At 43.9% G+C, this 20,627-nt stretch overlaps 1 protein-coding gene across 1 annotated transcript in view; it reads left to right on the forward strand.

Annotated features, from left to right (window-relative positions):
- The window catches only part of LOC144819251 (uncharacterized), a 69,504-nt gene extending 56,275 nt beyond the window's left edge, over window positions 1-13,229 (forward strand). The window contains exon 2 of the mRNA XM_078677219.1: window positions 10,472-13,229. Within this exon, the coding sequence (XP_078533345.1) occupies window positions 10,472-12,549 (2,078 nt within the window). The 3' untranslated portion in view covers window positions 12,550-13,229. The remainder of the gene's footprint in view (window positions 1-10,471) is intronic.
- The last annotated feature ends 7,398 nt before the right edge of the window (window positions 13,230-20,627 follow it).

Here is a 20,627-nt window from a genome sequence, read left to right on the forward strand (position 1 = left end):
GACAGTTCCAGCACCGCAGCCTATCGCTGCAACACAGCATGTTACACAGCAGATGTACCAGTATGCCCAGTCAGAGTATCCAGAGTATCAACAGTATTCATGAAACAGCCTAGAGAGGGAGGTAGGCTTGCCTCTCATCGAGATACCTGTAGATCAAGAGGGTCCCTATGTACACAGTCAAGTATTAGGGAAAGACAGAAAGTTTTTGATTGATACAGGGGCAAGTAGGACTACTATCAGTCATGACGAGGTTCCAGGGGCTCCGCTCTCAGGCTCTAAAAATGTTTCCCTTGGATTTTCAGGAAAGCCTATTGTGAACGAGATTTCAAAACCAGTTACTCTAGAAGTTGGTCCATTGTCCCGAACTACTGATTTGTTACTTACGAAATCATGTCCAGAAAATTTGTTAGGCATTAAAACACTGAAAGAATTAGGTGCAGTTATTTGCTGTTCCCCAGAAGGAATCCGATTGTTTTTGCGTGACTTTAAAGGTCACTATGTATTACGTGATTTTGATCCGAGACTATCAAATGTACCGCAGCATTTATGGGCGCAAGGTCCAACTGATGTAGGTTTTATGCAAATCACACCCCATCGTGTGACTCTCAAACAAGGTATAGTCTTGCCACGAATCAGACAGTACAGATTGCCACCTGAGGCTGTAGCAGCCTTATCCAAAATTATTGACAAGCTCATTGCTCAAGGAGTGGTTGTAGAAACTGACTCCAATGTATGTAATTCTCCTATCATTCCAGTCATGAAACGTACTGTTCCGAATGCACCTCCAGTATATCGATTAGTGATTGACCTTCGAGAGCTTAATAAATGTATCATACCCCAGTATCCAGTAGTCCCAGATATTTCTTCCCTATTGACAGCCATTGATTCTGAAGCTACATTTTTCACTGTTATCGACCTCAAGAACGCATTTTTCAGTGTCCCGATTCATCCAGACAGTCAGTACCTTTTCGGTTTTTGTTTAAATGGAAGGAGCTATAAATTCACACGAGCTCCTCAAGGTTTCACAGAAAGTCCTAGTATTTACAGTCAAGCTCTTAAAAGACAACTAGACTATATTCACATGCCAACTGACACTGCCCTGCTCCAGTATGTCGATGATCTACTGATCACAGCCCGTTCTGAACGTGACTGCGAGCGAGCGTCACTTACAGTTCTGTATTTTCTAGCCGAGATGGGGCACAAGGTCCCCTTCGAAGCTTCAATTCTGTGTCCAGCAAGTGATCTACTTAGGCCACTTACTGTCCAAGTGGGGTAGGCAGTTGACACCAGACCGTATCCAGTTGATAGCGAGTCTTCCACAGCCCAAGACACAGAAGGAGGTACGAGCTTTTATTGGCCTCACTTCTTACTGCAGACAATGGATTCCTCAGTATGCATTTCTAGCCAAGCCACTGATACAGTTAACGACACAGGAGGCAGCCGTATCGACTGTCCTCCCTTGGACATCTGAACATACACTTGTTTTTAATGAATTAAAGAAAGCCTTATGCCAAGCACCTGTTCTAGCAACACCGAACTACAGTAAGCCTTTTACACTTTTTGTCACAGAACGTGATGGTACTGCATTATCTGTTCTCACACAAGATCAAGCAGGACAGTACAAGCCTTGTGCTTATTTTTCTAGCACATTAGATCCAGTAGCCCAGGCTTTGCCTGCGTGCCTCAAGTCAGTTGCAGCCACAGCTCTAGCTATCAGACAAAGTGATTCCATAGTATTAGGACACTCCCTGACAGTACAAGTTCCACACTCCGTGGAAGTTCTTTTAAACCGAACACAGACTCAGCACTTGACAATTGCACGTTTAACAGGTTACGAACTGACACTGTTTCAGCCACACATAGAAATCAGACGCTGCAACGTTCTAAATCCTGCTACACTGTTACCGTCAGTTACTTCAAATCCTGCCACACATGACTGTGTGGAAGTCATTAACACTATGACCAAGCCAAGACAAGACCTGACAGACATTGCATTACCTAATCCGGACCTGACACTTTATGTGGACGGTTCATGTATGAGAACTAGTACAGGAGAACTAGTAGCCGCGTATGCAGTGACTACTGACACTGAAGTTATTGAAACACACCGTATTGACACCCTGTCTGCTCAAGCAGCAGAGCTAGTTGCTCTGACCCAAGCCTGCATACGTGCCAAGAACCTGAAAGTAAACATATACACAGATTCACGTTACGCATTCGGAGTTGTACACGACTTCGGAGTGCTCTGGCAGGAGAGAGGTTTCATGACTTCTCATGGAACCAAGATTCAGCATGGTCTCCTCATTCAAGCTCTGTTAGATGCAATACACAGCCGCGACCACTGCCAGGCAGTTGGTTCGTGAATTCTTTCCCCGCTATGGACTCCCTAGGGTCGTGTATTCTGATAACGGCCAGCCATTCTCATCCGAGCTAATGAAACATGTTTCCCTTTTGTTAGGGTACCAGTGGAAGTTCCATTGTGTGCGCCATCCTGAAGCAGCCGGTCTCGTAGAGAGACATAATCAGACCCTGAAAATCCGTATTGCCAAGACATGTAAAGAGAAAGGTGTAGACTGGCTAGTTGCCCTGCCAGTTGCTTTATTTTTCATGAGGATGGTTGCACATTCCAGATCAGGTCTGTCCCCTTATGAGGTCGTATTCGGCCGCCCCCCAAATATGTGGGGTACACCTAGACCCCGCAGTATTACAGATGTTTCCAGTAATATGTTGACAGATTACCTAGCTTCCTTGATGTCTGCCCTACACTCTTGTCGTTCACAGGTTGCCGCTGCATTTCCAGACAATACTGAAGTGAAACCGCATGAGGTCATTCCAGGCGACCTAGTATTGGTCAGGAACTTTGATCGTTCAAATCCACTGGAGCCTCGTTGGAAGGAGCCACGATTAGTACTCTTAACCACAAGGACTGCTGTGAAGTTAGAGGGCCGCAAGGGATGGGTCCATCTGTCCCATATAAAGAAGTTCCATGGAATTCGTGAAAAGACATTTGCAAAGGACATTTCTAAAGACTGCCTGAAACCAGACTCTGAACTTAATTCTGAACTTAAAGTTCCTCTGTTAGAGAAAACTCCGCAGCAGGAGTACAAAGAAAAGCTTCGGTCTAGTAAAATAAGTCAGCCAGTTTAATTGTCTAAGTCCCTCTCGGGTGAAACGGTTAGACAGGTCCCTGACATGTATGAGATAGACCCCCATAGTGAGGGAGTTAGTCAAAACTCTATACGATGTATCGTCATTCTAAGTTTCTTATTGTTTCTAAGTTTAATGATTACCTGCACAAGTTATGCATTACATTTATGTTTTCCAATTTCTCATGTAAATAAGTTTTCTAATGCTACAGTAGAGCACACATTTAGTGATCTGCCTCCTCACGAGCTATCCTATCGTCTTGCTATGCGAAACAATACATTCATTAGAATGTTACACTATTCACACCAGACCAGCAATGCCACTAATTGTTGGGTGTGTGGTCGGCTCCCCCCTTTCCAGACACCGAAGGGAGTTCTGCCACTCTTTCCATATCCGTTTTCACATAATGGTTCGTGTGGAGCATGGTCCACTTTAACGTCATCCTCAAATGATATGTCCCTTCTGAATAGAACATGCTTTCCAGACAAGCAAGGTCTCCCCCATAGAACAGGGTTAGATCTAGAAAATGAAGTATATGATTTAGGTAATTATTCTTCGAATTTTATGGTCCTGAATGTTCAGTCTGATACTACTCCAGATTTGCCTGCTATTTCAGTACTACCAGTCAAAGGCGAATTATGTGTCAGAAAGAATGGTTCCGTGCATGTAGGACATAGTGATTGTACTACTACTGTCGAGTATAGTGACAGTGGGAAATCTATTTTCAAAGCCTCACGTCATTCTTATTTTGTTTGTGGTCAGACCGCATATGTTCGTCTGCCCCTCGATTGGGATGGTACATGTTATATTGCCTTCCTACTGCCACCAGTTTTTCTAGCCCCATCTGATTATCACAGAAACACACACCTAGTACACGTCAGACATAGAAGGGAGATCGAGTCCCCAATTGTCGATCAAACTGAAACTACTCTAGAACAGTATCAAGACTTTAATAAAGGTTTCTTCTTCTTTATAGGCCCTGTCCAGAATAGTAAGTTAATACGTAGATTAACCAGAACCCTTGAAGCAGTAGTGAATGAGACTACTTCTGTTCTAGGTAACTTAACTGAAGAGCAATCTGCTATGAGATTTGTCGTGCTCCAAAATCGTCTCGTTCTTGACGTCATACTGGCCGATAGAGGAGGAGCATGTAGAGTCATCGGATCTAGTTGTGCATTTTCATTCCTAATAACGCGCCGTCTGTTTATTCAGCTATAACCAGACTTCATAAAATTGCCCATCAGTTACACCAGAATCCAGGCACCTGGACATGGTCCGGTTGGCTCTGGAGTATCATATCTGCCTGGGGATGGAAAGTATTGTCATTCCTAGGTATTGCAGTAATGATCGTATTCAGTTGCTGCCTCTGTATACAATGTGGCCCTGCGATTTGCGGCATGTGCGCTACCTCTTGTATTCCTAGTCCTAAGTCCCGTTCCAAGACAATTCGAGACGAGCAAATGATGCTATATGAAATGATAGATGGTATCATGAATATAGATGTTTCCTGATGGAAACGTAGGGCACAAGGAGGGAATGTGGAAAAGTAAATTTTGCCATGTTATATGTGCCTACGTATTCCCCATGTAATGTATATAAGTGCATGATCGATATGCATGTATCCCCTTTCTGATCGATTAAAGACGCAATTACAGTTGTGTCCATCTCTAGTATGCCAGTTTCCAGTCTTCGTGAAAGCAACGAATATTAGGCCTATGTAAACCTACGTTGCCACGTTGTACAGTGTGCACGTTAAATTCATTGAATTATCCCCGTTTCTAGGCCTCAAAAGGGCCCGGACTCAGATTCAGCTCCTGTTTCCTGAACCCTCTCCGAGGAGCGATACAGCCCCCACCTGTATCCCTGACCCTTAGCTTACTTTCATGCCTCGCAGTGCCCGGCCCGGCCTGGCTCTGCCTCCCAGTCTGCCAAGAGTATGTTATGTTTCTAGTTATCAGTTCAGCCCTCCTTCTCTGCATTCCTAAGCTACTGAATCGCATCAATAGTTTCCGTCATGGTCTAGCCTTTATGTCTCCATGTAAGAGAAATACTGTATTAATATTCATAGAATATTCCTCGCACACGCACTACATATAGAATAATGCATACACCAGTCTTAGCGTCTGTTAGCCTTTACCCTGATAACTTTTGGATTCTATCAACATGTACTCTAAACACCAGATACTAGATATGCCTGGGTACATGTCGCTCTGACACTCCAGACTTTAGTCTCCTCTTCTAGCGCAGATGTCATAGCCCCCAGTTCTTCCTGGTAACACGTCATTGTCAGTTTGCGCGCACCACTAGGTTAGAGGTCCCAGCTGCTCAGGTAGCCCCCTCCATGTTTCCGCCCCGTTTATGACATATTCTGTTACGTTTACATCACATGTCTATGTATACGCCCTGTACACGACTTCTTGTTACATCATTTTGCCCTTATCTTTCGCGACTGTTACGAACCACGCCTACTGCTACGCCTACTGTATTGAATGTAATGTATTTTGTTTAGCTATATATATTGTGCACCGATATTAAAGTTGGCTAGCCAATTCCCAGATCCTGCCCCCGGCAGCTGCCATCCTATTCCCGTACAGGCTGTCCTGTTCCTGTCCTTTATGCCTGATTAAAGCCTGTAAACTTCAGCTACCTCGAATCTTGACTCTTATTTATTGAGCTACCTGTTTATTGATTAATTCCGAAAAATAGATCCGGTAATAATTTATTTATTTACCACAGGCAGATCATGGGCTTAAGCCCCATCTGCCTCTGGGGAGGCAGAACGACTGTGGGATTTGTTTCGGTGTGAGTAGGGGCATTAGCATGTCTATTTTGGGTAGGCCCCACCCCTATATACATAAAAACAATCCCTGGTGCCTAGTGGGCTTTCTGCCCCCGGGAGAAGATCAGGGGTTATTTTCCCATCTGCCTCCTAGGCGGGCCAGAAAGACTGTGGGATTTTGCACACTGCCTGAGAAGGGCATGCCAATGCCCCCACCCCTAAATAAAATAAGAAAAATAATCCCTGGCCTCTAGTGGGCTTTCTGCACTGTGGGGGCAGATTGAGGGCTATTGCCCCATCTGCCTCCTGGGGTACAGAAAGAATGTAATATTGTGGGGGTGGGGCATTGGCATGCACATCTCTGGCAGCCAACACCCCTAAATCCAATATAAAAAATAATCCCTGCCATCTAGTGGGCTTTCTGCCCCCCGGGTGGACAGATCAGGGGATATTGCCCCCATATGCCTCGCAGGGACAGCAGAAAGACTGTGTAATATTTTGTAGGTGAGGGCATTGGCACGCCCATCTTGGGCAGCCCCCAACTCAAATTTCAATATAAGAAAGAACCCCTGGCATCTAGTGGGATTTCTCTCCCCCAGGGAGGCAGATTGGGGGCTACAGTCCCCAGGGGGGCAGAAAGACTGATTTTCCCAAACTTATTTTGGGAGGGCAAAGGTCAAGAGTCTGCTTACCGCTCCCTGGTGTATAGTAGGTGGATCCCTGCTTGGGGATCACCCTACTGAGGTAATACCCACCCTGCGATACACTAATGAAGGTGGTGATTCTCCCGTTTCTAATGATACCTCTCCTGTCTTTCTACATTCTCGGGGGCTATGATAGCTCCCAGAGCCCATAGAAAGGGAAATTGAAATTGGCTCATTTCTGTTTCAGTTTCTCTGAAAGTACATCAGCGTGATGTGCGCGCTGATTGTCATTTCAAGGAAATCAGGGTAACAACCTCAGGAGCTCCTGATGCTATTGAGGGTAAAGGAAATCCCTCTGGTGTCCGCACCAGAGGGATTTCCATTGTCATGTCGTCGGATGCTAGGGAGCCGTCAGACGCACATGAGCACTTCTGCATCGGATGAGTCCTGTACTTCCAACACATAGAAGGGGTTAAAAATCAGCAGGCTCAAGGCAGAACTCTAAAGAACTCCACACACTAGTTGTTTTAATGCAGAAGAAAAAGGACAAATAAAAGCCCTTTAGGAGCGGTCTTGAGGATCGGACCGGATCGAGGCAAGTGCAACCCCGAACACCAAAATGACTTATTCATTCCAGTAGGATTGGGTGTGCGACTGTATCAAACACTACTGACAGGTCAAAAAGAACTGTCATGGCAGATGCGCCACAGATGCGCCACAGTCACCAGTCACTCTCCCTGAATCTGCATCTTCAACCAAAGTTGTCTCTGTGCTGTAGCTGTAGCTGAAAGCTGAAGCTGAAGCTGAAAGTATTTGTAAAGCGCTCTATGACCAAGCCGTTTCCTGGCGCTAGTATCAGATGGGAGAGGCGGCCAGGGAATTAGAGGTTAGTGAAGGCTTGGGCATACAGATGGGTTTTAAGAGCCTTACGGAATTGCAGATAAGCAATGATGGACCTGATGGTGAGGGGGAGACTGTTCCGGAAGCGGGGGGCGAGAATGGAAAATCTGGTGCCGCCGGTTCTGGATTTGCGGAAACGGGGAACGCAGAGGAGGGCCTGGCTGGAGGAGCGAAGATTGCGACGAGGGTGATAATGGGTGATCAAGGAATTAATGAAGGCGGGGGAAGTGCGGTCCCGGGCCTTAAGGGCTAGGCATCCCATCTTAAAGAGAGATCTCTGTAGGATGGGAAGCCAGTGAAGGGATTTGAGGAGAGAGGTGGTATGGTGGGACTTGGGAAGCCTATGGATAAGGCGGGCGGCCTGGTTATGGATGGTCTGAAGGCGCCTGAGCTCGTAGGCAGGGATGCCCACATAAAGGCAGTTCCCATAGTCCAGCAGTGAGAGAATCATGGCCAAGACAATTATTTTGAGGGCATCAGTAGAGAAGAAACGGGAGATCTTGCGAATAATCCTGAGGGAAAGGAAGCAGGATGAAACAACAGAGCTAACCTGGGAACGCATGGAGAGGTCCTGACTCATTTTGATGCCCAGAGGTCTAACTATCCCTGAAGGAGCCGGAGGGGGGCCGAAGGTGGGAGGCCAAAAGGCAGACGTCCAGGGACTGTTGGCACCACCAGTCAGAACCAGCTCCGTTTTGTCCGGGTTAAGCTTGAGGGAATTTTGATTCATCCAATCAGAAATAAAAGTAAGAACAGATTGGAATTTGAGAAGAGAGTTAGGGGCGGGGGCAAGGACAAAGACAAGCTGAAGGCCGTCTGCGTAATTATACACAGAGACCTACATGTTGAGTAGAGAAATAATGAGGGGATAGATATAAAGATTAAAAAGAAGAGGGGACAGGGACGAGCCTTGCGGGACCCCGCAAGGCACAGACCGGGGGGGGAGCAGAGAAACCGGAAAGATGGACGGCCTGCTTTCTGCCCTGGAGGAAAGAGGAGAGCCAAGAAAGAGCGGTGCCCTGGATGCCCGCTGCCCTGACACGGCCGAGGAGGATTGAATGGTCGACCGTGTCAAAGGCAGCGGAAAGATCAAGGAGCACCAATGCCTGGGGAGAATTGGAATCCGCCTTGCTCTTCAGCTCATCAAGAAGGGAGATGACCACAGACTCGGTCGAATGGGCTGGACAAAAGCCAGCTTGGTGGGAGGCTAAGAGATGATTTTCCTCTATGTAGGTTGATAGGCACGAAGTGATGTGGCTCTCCAGGATCTTACTTAAGTAAGGGAGCAAAGAAATGGGTCTAAAATTAGCGGGAAGTGTGGGGTCAGAACCTGTTTTTTTTAGAATGGGAATGACTGCAGCTGATTTAAACAGTGAGGGAACTTTACCTTGGGAAATAGATGCATTAAGGAGGGATAGAGGGGGGTCAGGGCAGCCAGAGAACAGCTCCCGTAAAATGCGAGCCAGACCACAGTCAGCAGGAGAGCCTGACTTGCCCTTCCTGAGAAGGGCAGGAAGGATTCCTGCGAGATGAGAGGAAAATGGTCAAGGGAGGAAAGCAAGGGAGGGAGGGGGGCAGCGGGAAGAAGGGAAGATGGCGGGGGGATGTTACGTTTGATATTAGCATTCTTCTCGAGAAAAAAGTCGTTCAGGGAAAGGCAGACAGATTGAGAAGGGATGGGGTTGGGATTATGATGCGGCCAGATTATAGACAATGGAAAAAATCTCCTTAGATTTATCAGCTGCTGACAGAATTTTACCCGAGAAATATTCCAATTTGGCTGAGAGGATAGCTCTCTTATAGTTTTTAAGAAGAGACCTGTATCGGTCCCTCAGAAGTGGGCAATAGTTGCACCTCCACTGGCGCTCTGACTGGCGAAGGGCCAGTTTGAGTGCTTTAAGGTCACTAGAAAACCATTTGTTGGCTTCGTTGTAACCAGACAGGAAGACTGATTGAGAATCATGCTGGTGGCCATTAGCTTCTATATAGTCAGATAGTTGTCGCTGAGCATAATTCCTCCCAAAAATAGTTTGTGGGTGAAAACATGAGGAAGATTGGTCGGAAATCGCTGAGCACATCAGGATCAGCTTTAGGTTTTTTCAGCAATGGTAATAAAAACGCTTGTTTCCAAATGGCAGGAAAATTGCCAGTTTTAAATGAGGAGTTCCAGATTTATTTTAATACCGGATTTATCAAGGGGGGGCATTGATCAAAAAATGGGAAACAACGTTTATATCGCATGCTTTATATCGCAAGCCATTACAACGCGGTTTGTTACAATGACTGCGTTGTTACATCAAAAACCATTCCCTCGCAAGTTGTTACAAAGACTTGCTGTAGGGGGCCGAAGGTGTTGGATTTACAATCCAACACCTTTCCTGCTGTTGCACAAACTGGAGTAGGAATAGTAAATTATACCAAATGCTTAATACTACCCTCTGATGAGCCTGACTGGTCAACCACACTACCACAAAAGAGAGAACGGTATTGTCTACTTTAGCCTCTGCAATACCTGTGGGGATTCACTGGATTCTGTGCACACTATGACTTACTTTGGTATAGTATATACAGAGCCAGCTTCCTACATCGAGGGAACGGATGGAAGAGTACATGGGAATCTGAGAAGATGGGTGGATAAAAGGATTGGTGGATGAAAACTGTATTTATCCTTGGGTGAGTCAAATGATGCATGGTGGATGGATGACCAATAGATTGAATTGTGGGAAAATTCATTGTTGACTGACAGAATGTAAAGTTAAAATGGTGGATTAAAGCGTGAAATGATGAATGTAAATATGATGGACTGAAGAATCAAATAAGCTCTTCTAAGGAGTTGTGGACTCCATTGCTTTGATGTGGTGCCATCAAACATTTGGTTCAACATAGAGGATATTTTACTTTTCTGGCTTCTCCCTTGCACATGGTTATGTTACAGCTAGAAAACTTGTGCAATTCATGTTTTACCCATCACAACATATTTAATAATCTCTATTTTCTCTAGGGCGCAGAAGAGAAGTGGCCTGCAAAAGCACAGCTGCGAATCTCAATGATGCAATAGGAAGTGTCTCCTCAGTCCAGGAAGTGAGGGATGATATTGTAATGCAGATGAAACCCTTTGTCTGCTGGGAAGAGTTCCTGTTGCCGCTCCCCATCTCCATCGCTATCCTAGGAGAGCTGGCAGTCCTTTCATCATCGGGAGGGGACTTCTCCATCAACCTGAATCCACCAACAGATGGATACAAGTACATGAAATACCCAAAATCCTTTGCTGCATCCCTAATGCAGGTTTGCAATTCAGCCTGGTTTGCCTTCAACACTGCAAACAAGAACATGGACCAGATCAGGCTCCTCTCAGGGTTCATACCTAGCGCCAATGCAGAAATAGTCAAGATTCTGTCCACGCCAACTGCCTCTGTTGCCAACCTCCTCCCAAAGAAGCTGAACAGTTTGCTCCTAGTGTCCAAGAAATGCACATCCTTGGCTCAGTCTGTGGAGTTAGGCTTTAATGAGACAGTTTCCATAATCCATGAGCTTCTTGAAGCTTGCTTGAACTCGATGAATGGCTACGAGCATAAGCTGACAGATATAAAGACTGCCCTGGAGCAGCTCAGCTTAAAGGAAGCATCCTCAAGGAAATCTATGCAGACAACAGAAGAGTTAAGGAAGGCCACTGAGACACAACTAAAGGATGCAATAGAAGCCTACAAGAATGCAATGGACAAAGTGCCCTCTGTAATGGAAACTGCTGGTGCTGATATACTGGGCACTTTTCTTAACCCATCATCTAACATAGCAAAGAAAGACGTAAAACAAGACTTAGACGTAGATGGAACTCGTGACACGAGTAATGGAAAGTCCATCTTTTGCTCCACCTATGTCTGTGCCAGATCCGATCGGATGGCAAAACTCGCAGATAGTCTTCTAAACGTCTTGGACAGTAAACATGAAACTGTTAACATGAAACATGTTTATGATGAGAGGGACCATAAAATCCTAACAGACTTTTTTAAAGATCTTTTATTGGACCTGCGAAAGGACATAAGTGATTATGGTAATTGTACTGCAAAAATGTCAATGGATACTGTTCTGCAAAATGGCATTGCTATTTGTGAGGAATTGCACAGAGCTGCCACATCTGCGACTGACGATCAGGAGAACTTGAAGAGCATTGCTCAAAAGATAAACACTCTTTATGTCAACTCATTAAAACCTGACACAGAATGTAAAGCTGCAAAAAATGCCCCTGCTTTTCAGCAAATACCCCCAAATCTGTCTAAGGCTGTAAGCAGTGGTGGAGTAGGCACACAGGCTGCACAAAGGGCTTGGGCCACAGTGGAACAGGCCAGACTGCAATTAAACAACACTCAAGCCCTTTACCTGAAGACCTTTGATAACCTAAAAAAAGAAAATCAAAAACTCACAGAAGTCCTGGTTGAAATAAGGAGTCACAAAGTAGAAAAAATAGATTTTGAAACAACCAAAACGTTGCTCATTAAAGGCTTGTCTGCCCTGCAGAGAGTCAAAGAGCAGTGGAATACGATGGTTACCTTCTTCAATAAAATATCCAACCTCTTAGAGACCTGTCTCTCAAGAAATGTCAACGAATTAGTGGAAAATGCTGAATCCTTACAGAGCAGTATGAGTTATACTGCAGAATCCTTTGTGAAGGATTTGTTATTCATGCAGGCAACCAAAGCCACCAACTTAGGCTACCTGGTCAACATGATCTCAAGCACCTACTCTGAAGTGTCTCAGCATTACCTGATGGACCGGGTGAACGCTCTAGGAATATTCCTCGGCATGAACCCCTCAGATCCGGAGTTCAAGTTGGAGCACCTGAAGTTACAAACCGGCTGCGAAGACGCTCAAAGGGCAATCACAAGCTTGGCAATTTCAAAGAAACAAGAGTTTGACTTGGCTTTAGAGGCGAGAATTGAAAGAATCAAGTGCCAGCTGGGTAAAGCCATCCCACCCCTGTCAGAAAAGGAAAGGAAGAGCATTAGTGAGGCTGTAAATGAAGGGGGAAGAACTGCTGGGGATTCAAAAATTTCAATATCAGACATGGCTGACTTTATGTAGCAGGGCTAGCGTATTTTCTCTAATTAATTTCTATTTTATAATCCTTCGCTTTGACAGTTATGAATTGGAGTTTGTAGGTAAGGGATGTTTGTCGAGGGCAGCCTCTTTGCATTTGGTTTGTGTTTGTGTTTTGTTACCTTTATATGTGGTGTCCTTTAATCTGAAACTGTGATGCAGCCACAGGCTGATCTCACACACTGCTGGTCCACTTATATATAATGGTATCCAACCTTTAGAGGTATTACCAATTATCAAATTCATGGATTTTAAGTCAATAACACATATTTTATGTCATAACACCTGAGGTGTCTGGGCACCAATGGCATGTTCTGAAATAAAACCTGCACAAAGATGGACAGTTAGATACAAGCAACCTAAATGAGGAATGTGCTTAAGATCCTACCCAAGGTAATCTCTTGAGTTTGATTGGAAGATCATTTCACAGTTTTTCCTACAGATATTTGATCAGACTTGTAGGAGTCAAGCCAGTCTTTATCATAGAATCTTAAAGTGACATTGGATATATGCTTTGATTTGTGTCTCCAATGATCCAAACATGAATGGTAAATGGTTGCATGAATCATCATGGGAGGCTAGAATATGACTCTTCTGGCAATAGAAAGCCCAGTTTTGGCTTAACATGCTTAGGAATCTTCTTCCAGCAACCATCTTTTCAGCCGAACTCTGGGGCATATTACCAACAACTAGCGATAACTATCGCTATGTTGGTTTAGCGGCGATATTTTATCGCCGAGCTGCGGCGATTTTTATCGCTTAGGAACCTTGCTATTATCAAGGTTTATCTCCTAAGCGATAAAAATCGTCCGAAATGCATGAATATCGCTGAAAAGTCAGCGATATTCATGCATTACCGAGCTAATGCTCTTAGCTATGTTATCCACCTACCATTGGATAACATGGCTAAGAACTGCTCAGGGGAAGGTGTTAGCTTTTGGAGATATTCGCGCTTGGCGCGAATATATCCAAAAGTTGGTAATAGGAGATAGCGATGTTAGCGACTGTTTCCAGTCGCTAACATCTTGGCACACCCACTTTGCATGCCATTAGTGATAAATATCACTGACATGCAAAGCGGGGCCCAAGATGGTCGCTATCTCCTACTAGCTGTCGCTAACTGGTGTTAGCAACAGCTAGGTAATAGGGAGATCATTTTATCTCCACTTTCTTGGCTTTTAAAGCCAAAAAAGCGGAGATAAACCCCCTTGATAATATGCCCCTCTATATCTTTTGTAGATTCTCCCAGTCTTCCTGGAATATACCACTGAAAAGTGAAAAAACAAGAACCAGATATTGCTCTTGCCATTTTGGCCTTATAAAATTCAATTAGGAACAGGTTGAGTTCAGGTAAAAGGAGGATACACTAGTTACATGTTTTATTTGAAGAAATTACATGTTTTTTCGTCGACAAATGGATATCTAAATTGAGTCTACTTAAGAGTTCCACTTCAGCGTCAACCACACGAGAAAAGCTGATCTTGGGTACATTATTAGAAGCTTGATAATGTTTGCAATATTGGAAAGACAGAAGTTTCTTATCCACACTTGTATATCTTCCATGAGACTGGAGAAAAGTCTGAGCTGTGGTGCTTATCGAGATGTTGTGTGTCATCAAGTTATATGTGACACCTAATATCCCTTTCTTACAATAGATCATGCCAAAGTATCATTTAAACATTACACAGTGTGAGACTACAGCGGGTGCAGTCACTCGCAAGCATCTCACACACCCTTGGTTGAACTCATAGGTTTCTCAAATGTATGTCTTATATCCCTGAACCTCATGCTTCTCTCTCTGACTAAGATTTGCATTATTTTAAATGGTATTCCGGCAAACTATAATGGTGGTAGTAAGTAGGAAGTTAGGCCTTTTGCAGACTTATGCAGGTAGAGGGTCAGGCTATCCCATATATTCTGAAGCTAAATAGAAAAAAGTCCTCTCCATGTTCGGCATCGCCCACAATATTAATATTGCTGCATACTGTGATTAAGTTTTTTATTGTATTTGATTTGGTTCTCCACTGAGAACCACAAATATTAAATACACAATATTCAAATGTACACAATTTTGTTAAAAATTTTCATTCTAATATAAAATTAAAAATGATTTTAAAAATTTGTAAAAATTGTGACATACAAATTCGTTTGGCGGAACTTTACATAAAATAATCAATTCCTGTACTGAGTTAATTCTACATTGTGAATAAACTGGTCGTAAAAATCTTTTCCTTGCTTCTACCACTAACGCATTTGTGCAAATAGATAATAGATGTTCCAAGTCCTGCTCCTCACTATTACATAAATTACAAATAGGGTTTTCTTTTGAATACCACCTAGATGTGATGGTTGCTGCATACTGTGATAATAACATGTATCCCATGTGCTTTGTTTCCGCCTTTTATCATATTTTGGACAATGACGTCACCTGGTTATCACTTCATTCAGAGTTTATGATCATTGGTTTGGCATCAATTTCTACATGCAGTTTTCTTTGCTGTAGCCCTCTAGCCTTCGTAATTAGCCAGACAAAAAACATAGTTATTCAGTGTATCAAACCAAATCCACATTGATATATTTTATATAAATTACATTTGAGAGAACTGCACTGTGAAAAGGGTTAACATCTTGCAAATCATGCAGGACACTATACTGTGGCATCAGTAGTTTAAAAAAACTCTAAGTCAAAGGGACATATTAACTGCCCTTAGCGCTACCACAACATCACTTTTAGTGATGTTGTGATAGCGATAGGAGCGTTGCCTTTTTTACAAGACAGCATTAAGCCACTTCATGTGGCTCATGCTGCCTTGTAAATAAGCCCCTTTTCACACTACACTTACTTAGTGTGAAAGGGGTGGGCAATGGATGTTGTGGTTGGCGTTCCACCGCAACACACAATGATTTAGATGCTGCCCCCTATTTACAAGAGCAGCGTAAATAGGAGGCACTGCAAAATTAATGCCAGGGAAAACCGGTGAAACAAGGAGAAATGCTTTATTTTTCCTTGTTTTTGCTGTTTTCATGTGTGCTGCCTTGGGCCTTAGGCCTTGAGCAGCAAACATAGAAACAGCAAAAACGCCAATATATAAAAAGTTGTTTTGCAACTTCTATGTGTGATGCATTAATGAGCACACATAGAAGTTACAAAACAACATTTAAAGATTGTTTATGTACAGGAAGGGGGACCTTCCTGCACATAAACAATGTTACCCTCAACACAGGCAAACTTGCACTATGATGCAAGGGTATCTGTGTTGGCTCTAGGCAGCCTAATTTAGTGCCATCGCAGGTGGAAACACAGGCTGCACCATATTCCAGTAACTATGGTGCAGCCTTGCGTTTCTAATGGGACAAAGCATGTTGTTAGCCTTCTTTGCTTAAGAACACGCTCGCCATTTTCTTGTAAATATGCCCCAAAATTTGTGGAGAGTCCTCTGCTTATCCGCTTTCCACCTATGGAAGTACAGTCCAGTACAACTTTACCAATGTTTAGACTTGATTTTAAAACACACAATTTAAAACCAAATGAACTATTGATTTAAATGCCACCCCCTCCTCCCTGCTTGTTAACGAGGTTTGTACCCAATACTTTGCCATTTAATACATACAATCTCCATTCCCCTAACACCACAGCACTAAAATAATTAACTGAACCTCTTGCATCAGTAATCAAAAGGGCGCGTGCAAAGTCTAAAAATGTCATATTCAACAAAAGGGCATCATTGTGATGATTATATCACATCTTTTAAAAAGGGTATTTTTCAATCACAAGACAACATCTATTAAAATGACAGCCGTCAAACAACATATGAGCGTTAACATTTTAATAATGTAATCCACATGTGCAATTATTCTCTGCATATAAAAAATCCACATTTTTCAGCTCTTATATATCCCACATTTGAAAGGCTATGGAAGTGCAGCCATCATTTTTTCAGTTGAGGCATTTTCCAAGCCATTAGCAAGTGTCATGTACATAAATATCCTGTTTCGAGATAGATCCAGGATTGTGAGTAGCTCCCATACCACCTGGTCGCTCAGGAATGTCCTAAATCACAATGCAAATTAAAGGTCTAAAGCTATTGCAAACATAAAGATGGCGTAATCTGTAGTGGGACATCTCCGCACCTGCCTGTGTAGGCCATAGGGCCATGGCAGTCCTGCATGTCAGGACCATTATTTCATTCTTTACTTACTAAATTCACTTTGGACGTTTTTTGTGGAACACACATTAAAATCATACTGCAGGCTTAGCCACTTTTCTTACCACCATGTTGGTAGGAGCATTTATGTCACTGCAGCAGTCAACTGGAGGTGTGCTGCTGGGTGGATGGAGGTAAGGTCTTCAGCACCCTGAGGGAATTGTCGGATCACCCACTGAGTTCTTAACATCACCCTTAGTCTTAAAATGTGAAATATGATTTATAGTGGGTACATGGCAAGGCTTTTTTCTGATATGAACATATTACATACAAGCCAGGCCTAAGTGTATGATGAACATGACCACACAAACACCTACGAGTGTGTATTTGAGAGGCCTAGGACCTAGAAAACTAACATTTTGAATTGTTATCAAAGCTAACAGAGTAGGCAAGATTACTACATAGCAAGCAAGCTGACACTAGGCATGCTATCAAAAATCACATAAATGTAAGAAGATGAAACTTCCATTCTCTAGTTTCAACTAGTGAGCAACTTTGCAAGGCCATTTGGCTGGACATAAAGCTACTATGGAAGGAAGCATGTGTTGATGCACTTCATTGGCTTTCTAATCTGTTTCTAACTGAAGCATTGTCATACAGTAAGTGATACAAGAAAGTACACAGTAACTCCCTCCCTTTACAGTAGAAAATAATTGGCGAGAAAGGTATAAAGAGATCTAGGAGTTTAGGGTAGGTATGCTCAAACACTGGTTACTTGGACAGAATACCGGAGAGCAGAAATCTAACTGCAAGCCTATGAGTGTTTTAGAGTTATATCGGGATAATGCATGGCCTGTCATAAGGTTGAGAGAGAAAGTATTGACCATTCCAATATTAATATAATTTGGGAGGCTGGCAACATAAATGTAAATGTTAGATAGAGATTAGAGTAATTATTCCACATAGAAAAGATGCAGAATATAAGATGCTATGGGCTTTTACTAAAACGCATTCTATTTTATATCATCACCACTGAAATTTCCATAATTTTACGCTATGTATGTTTTACATGCTGATTATACATAATAAAGAACCAATCATTGTAAGCAGCTACTAATGTGTGTGTGTGCTACTTTCAGAGATCGCAGTAATGACCCATGAAACGACCAATAACCCCTTTCGATAGGAGCTTTCCAGGCAGGCTTGTTTGACTCACAACACTTTCAATCTAGCAGAACCCAAATCTCTATGGAGAAGAGCGAGCGACACCTGTCTGTTTTCCTTTTCTCCAAAGGGGATGCAATAAGAAAGTTCCCCTTAGACCTAAAGAAATCTTTCCTGGTGTGGCCTTCAATTTGGAGAGGGATGCCACAGTAGAATGCATTTAGTTTCTGCAAGTGCATGAGCTTTGACATTATTCCATACTATTCGATACCAAACAGGGTGATGGATGGAGCGCTTGAGCAAATCAAACACTCACCACCAGTCAACTGATCTGGGTTTAATCCATCATCATTCTTTAGCTCACTCCACCACCCCAGTTCAGACATGGCCATATGCAAATCAGTCTGACCCTGTTCCTCACGGGAACAGTCCAGCCCGAACTGCCAAGCCATGTCTTCCCTGGATGGGAAACAAGCATCCTGGGACCGTTTTCGAGTCCATAACCCTCATCAGCCAGGTCTATATTTCATCCAGTGGCACAGTGAGCAAGGGACCCCCGTCTGGGCATACCCTGCAAACTTATTGGGAACAAAGTGATACCAAAGGGGATGATGGACAGAGCGCTTGAGCAAATCAAACACTCACCCCCAGTCAACTGATCTGAGTTTAATCCATATCATTCCACACTATAGCATCAGAAGACAGGAGGATACAGTTTAAAAAATTGATTTATTTATTGTCAGTTCTTGGCTCTTTCAATAACCTCTGTAGGCTTATCAGACTAGAGAATATAGAGGCATATTGCCAAAGGCCTTATCGCCGCTTTACCTGCACTTTTTGCCGCTAAAGCAGTGTTTTTTATCTCCCTTTCAGCAAGCTGTCGCTAACCAGCGCTAGAGACAGCTTTCTGGTGAAAGCGCCCGGTTTTCCTATCGCCTTGCATGCCAGCGACGAACAAGTTACTTACCTTCGGTAACGCTTTTTCTGGTAGATACAGTATCTGCCTGTGGATTCCTCACCTTGTGAATATCCCCTTGCGTCAGCAACATTCGGAAATTCTTTTCATAGCTTCGCGCCGACGTGGACTTGGACGTCATAGAGGCACGGCATCGCTCGTGACTCCGCTGACGTCACCGACGCCTATATTAGGCCCACGCCGGCGTGATGACATCAGTTCCGCCCTTTTTTCCGTGCCTTCGAGGCACACGGACGGACCAATGACAGTAGATATATACATAGTATACACAGTATACAATAGCCAAGGTAAAACACACAGTGCAAAGTAAATATTAGAAAACAATTGAAATAAAACATTTTCCTTGACCATAAAATATTTACAACACAGATTCTCTGGTATAGAAGAGAGGACAACGGGAGGCGGGTGGGTCAATGAGGAATCCACAGGCAGATACTGTATCTACCAGAAAAAGCGTTACCCAAGGTAAGTAACTCGTTCTTCCGATAGGTACATCTGCCGTGTGGATTCCTCACCTTGTGAATAGAGTCCCACAGCAGTCCCCTCTCCCGGAGGAGGGTGTCCACTCTTCTACACCAAGAAATCTTGGAGGACAGAGCGCGCAAAGTGACCGTCCCTCCTCACCTCGGAATCCAAGCAGTAATGCTTCGCGAAAGTGTGGAGGGAAGACCAAGTTGCCGCCCTACAAATGTCCTCTACAGGAACACCTCTAGCCAATGCTGAGGTTGAAGATTTAGCTCTTGTAGAATGAGCCCTTATACCCTCTGGTGGTTCCTTACCGGCCAAAGAGTAGCAGATCTTTATACAGAGAACTTGACAAAGTTCTTTTATGGACCGCTCTTCCTCTTTTGCAGCCAGCAAACCCAACGAAGAGTTGGTCATCCAATCAACAGTCTTTAGATCTGTCCAGGTAAAAGGACACCGTTCTTTTGGGGTCCAGACGGTGTATTCTCTCCCCCTCCTTGGAAGGGTGTGGGGGAGGATAAAAGGTAGGAAGGCTAATAGATTGACCTAGGTGGAAAGGAGTCACCACCTTAGGCAGAAAAGCAGCCCTGGTCCTAAGAACCATTCGATCAGCATGAATGGTCAAGAAAGGGGGCTTGGAACTAAGAGCTTGAAGCTCCCTTACCCTCCTTGCCGAGGTTATTGCAACGAGGAAAACTGTCTTAAGAGTCAAAAGCCTCATAGGACATTTGTGAAGAGGCTCAAAGGGAGCACCCATCAAAAAGGTCAAAATAAGATTTAAGTCCCACTGAGGCACAATAAAAGGAGTAGGAGGGAACTTATTCGTGAGGCCCTTCAAAAACCTTAAAACTACAGGAGATTTAAAAAGAGATGGCTGGTCAGGCAAGCAGAGAAATGCCGACAGCGTTGAAAGTTAGCCCTTCACTGTGGCAACAGCAAGCCCCTGTTGTGCCAGAGAAAGGGAAAATTGGAGAACATTAGACAAATGAGCTCTCAAAGGGTCTATAGATTTCTCCCAACACCAAGTGACAAATTTTGACCATCTATAAGAATAGATGGACTTAGTGGAGACATGCCTGGCTGACAAGATGACATCCACCACGTCAGGCGGGAGAGAAAAGGAAATCAGGTTGCCCCGTTCAATCTCCAGGCATGAAGGTGTAATGTCTGGAGGTGGGGGTGTAGAGCCTGCCCCTCCATCTGAGAGAGGAGATCTACCCTGAGAGGGAGACGGAGTGGCGGGCACGAGGAGAGGTGGAGAAGATCCGTGTACCACACCCTTCTTGGCCAACCCGGGGCGACCAATATGACTT

This window comes from Lissotriton helveticus, chromosome 2_1 (genome assembly GCF_964261635.1).
Source record: "Lissotriton helveticus chromosome 2_1, aLisHel1.1, whole genome shotgun sequence".
NCBI classification, from domain to species: Eukaryota; Metazoa; Chordata; class Amphibia; order Caudata; family Salamandridae; genus Lissotriton; species Lissotriton helveticus.